Source organism: Seriola lalandi, unplaced genomic scaffold (genome assembly GCF_002814215.2).
Source record: "Seriola lalandi dorsalis isolate HSWRI2012SDOR001 ecotype SW California unplaced genomic scaffold, Sedor1 jcf7180001975458, whole genome shotgun sequence".
NCBI lineage: Eukaryota > Metazoa > Chordata > Actinopteri > Carangiformes > Carangidae > Seriola > Seriola lalandi.
The window spans coordinates 1-1,870 of NW_019446124.1; the positions used below are offsets into that span (position 1 = coordinate 1).

The 1,870-nt window shown below is 37.7% G+C and overlaps 1 protein-coding gene across 1 annotated transcript; it reads right to left on the reverse strand.

Moving 5' to 3' along the window:
- Nucleotides 1-514: 514 nt before the first annotated feature.
- LOC111655448 (lysine-specific demethylase 4B-like) lies at nucleotides 515-1,858 on the reverse strand. Its single transcript, XM_087173922.1, has 2 exons — nucleotides 1,279-1,858; nucleotides 515-727 (listed from the first exon to the last, which is right to left on the reverse strand). Exons 1-2 carry the CDS (start codon nucleotides 1,345-1,347, stop codon nucleotides 530-532), a joined length of 267 nt encoding a protein of 88 aa, XP_087030048.1. The 5' UTR covers nucleotides 1,348-1,858; the 3' UTR covers nucleotides 515-529.
- Nucleotides 1,859-1,870: the final 12 nt, after the last annotated feature.

Below are 1,870 nucleotides of genomic sequence, written 5' to 3' on the forward strand. Positions count from 1 at the left end.
TGGAAGAAATTGGTGAGAAACAGAGAATGTGGAGGAGATGGAAGAGAACTGATCATGTCATTTTACTAAACAAACTTTTAAAATGCTGATTAACTCAGGATTTAAAAATAACATTAAGTAATTGACCTGAGGCAGTTAGCAGACAGATTCAGTATATATATACTTTGACTAATGAAGGTTTTTTGGCAGGATTTTCATGAGGTCCCATCACTTTCCACTTGTGTTTTACTAAGCAGTGGAAAATTAAGTAAAATTTCCTTGATTGCATAAGTTTTGTTATTTTAAATTAGATTACATGATATAGTTCTTACATATTGTTTTTAGTTCAACCATTTTTCTCATAAGCAAACAGTGAAATTAAAGTTATGTTTGTATCTAACTTTAGAGCAGTGAGTCATTCTCAATGACTTTCATTTACTAAGATGCCTAAGCTACAAAGTAAACACCAGTTGCTAGGATATGTCTCTGGTTATAAAAGGCTCCATTTGTTGAAATTGTTTCTATAAATTATACAGAGGTAGGTGTGTAACTAAACTGTAAGAGAACTCACGAATATATTTTCTGGGTGCAGATTGTCACAGTATGAACCGTCGTCAAAGTTGACCTCGTAGAACGTCTGTGTTGCCATGCCGATGATGGTACAGTGGTAGTACCAGCCGTCAGCATTACGACCAATCACTCTCTGGCCCAGGTTCAGACACTGTGGGCCTTTGGGTGCTGTCCGCGGCTGGAAGGAGAGAAACCCAGACACAAGTTAAGACAGCTTTTTAAATTGCAAAATCAAACATGCCTAAATAAGAAGCATAAGATTGTTTTAAAAGACACAGGTGGTGATTTCTACTTTACAACGTAGTAGCGTTGCTACTTTCTCTCATTAACTTAAACCAGTGACTCTCCTACCCATTAGCACCTTTCACCAATCATTATGCTTCTGCTGCTTCAACAAAGATTTCAACCATTCCGACAACAATCGTTTCACAACACACACAAAAAACAGTGTGAAGTTTTCTCCACTTCGATGAAACCCAAAAGCTATTTTCCCTTCCACCACGTTGTATCCACTTTAAAAACAATCTCTGCATGCGACGTCTGCTCATAAAACATGACAACAGCAAAAAAAAATGTAATACAACATTTTTGAAAGCAATTTCAGGTAAGAGCCTATAATTTTGCAAAATCTCCTCTATCAAATCTTAAATAAAATAATGAACTTTAGTGGGTTCAATCTGAAAAAAAACACACTTCAATGGCTGACTTTTTCTCTTGAGTTGCACTTACCTTTGGAGGGACCCTTTTATGTCTGTGGCAGGTGACAGACACCACATAGGGCCAGTCGGCAGGCTTCATGACCACTCCAGCAATTTGGGCGCAGGTGACATGGAAGGAGGTGGCACAGTTCTCGTATGAGCACTGGATGCAGGCGCCGCGGTTCTGATTGGCATTCTTGCCATGGCAGAACACACACTTCTGCAACAAGAACAAAAAACCAAAGACTTTTGGTTCGTGATTCAGGTTAGACACAAATCCCCCTTGACCTCATTATCTTATTTTTCCTTCTTGCATTCTCTTTCATGGATGTTCAAAGATTACAGGAATTTTATTACAGTCCTTAGTTTCAGGATCTTGCATTTGCAACTAAGGGTTACTTATTACACCAGGGAACCTGAAACTTCAGCTTTTTTACTATTATTTCATTCACTGCAAATTACTATGTGAAAAAATTCTCAGCTAAATGCTCAAATGTAATTCTGAAACAACACATAATAATAGGGACATAATAGGAACTAGGTAAACAACTGTTTTCATGACTACAGATGCTCCACATTTCTCAGAGTTCCTACTGAGGTTGTTGATACTGGAAATATTCAGA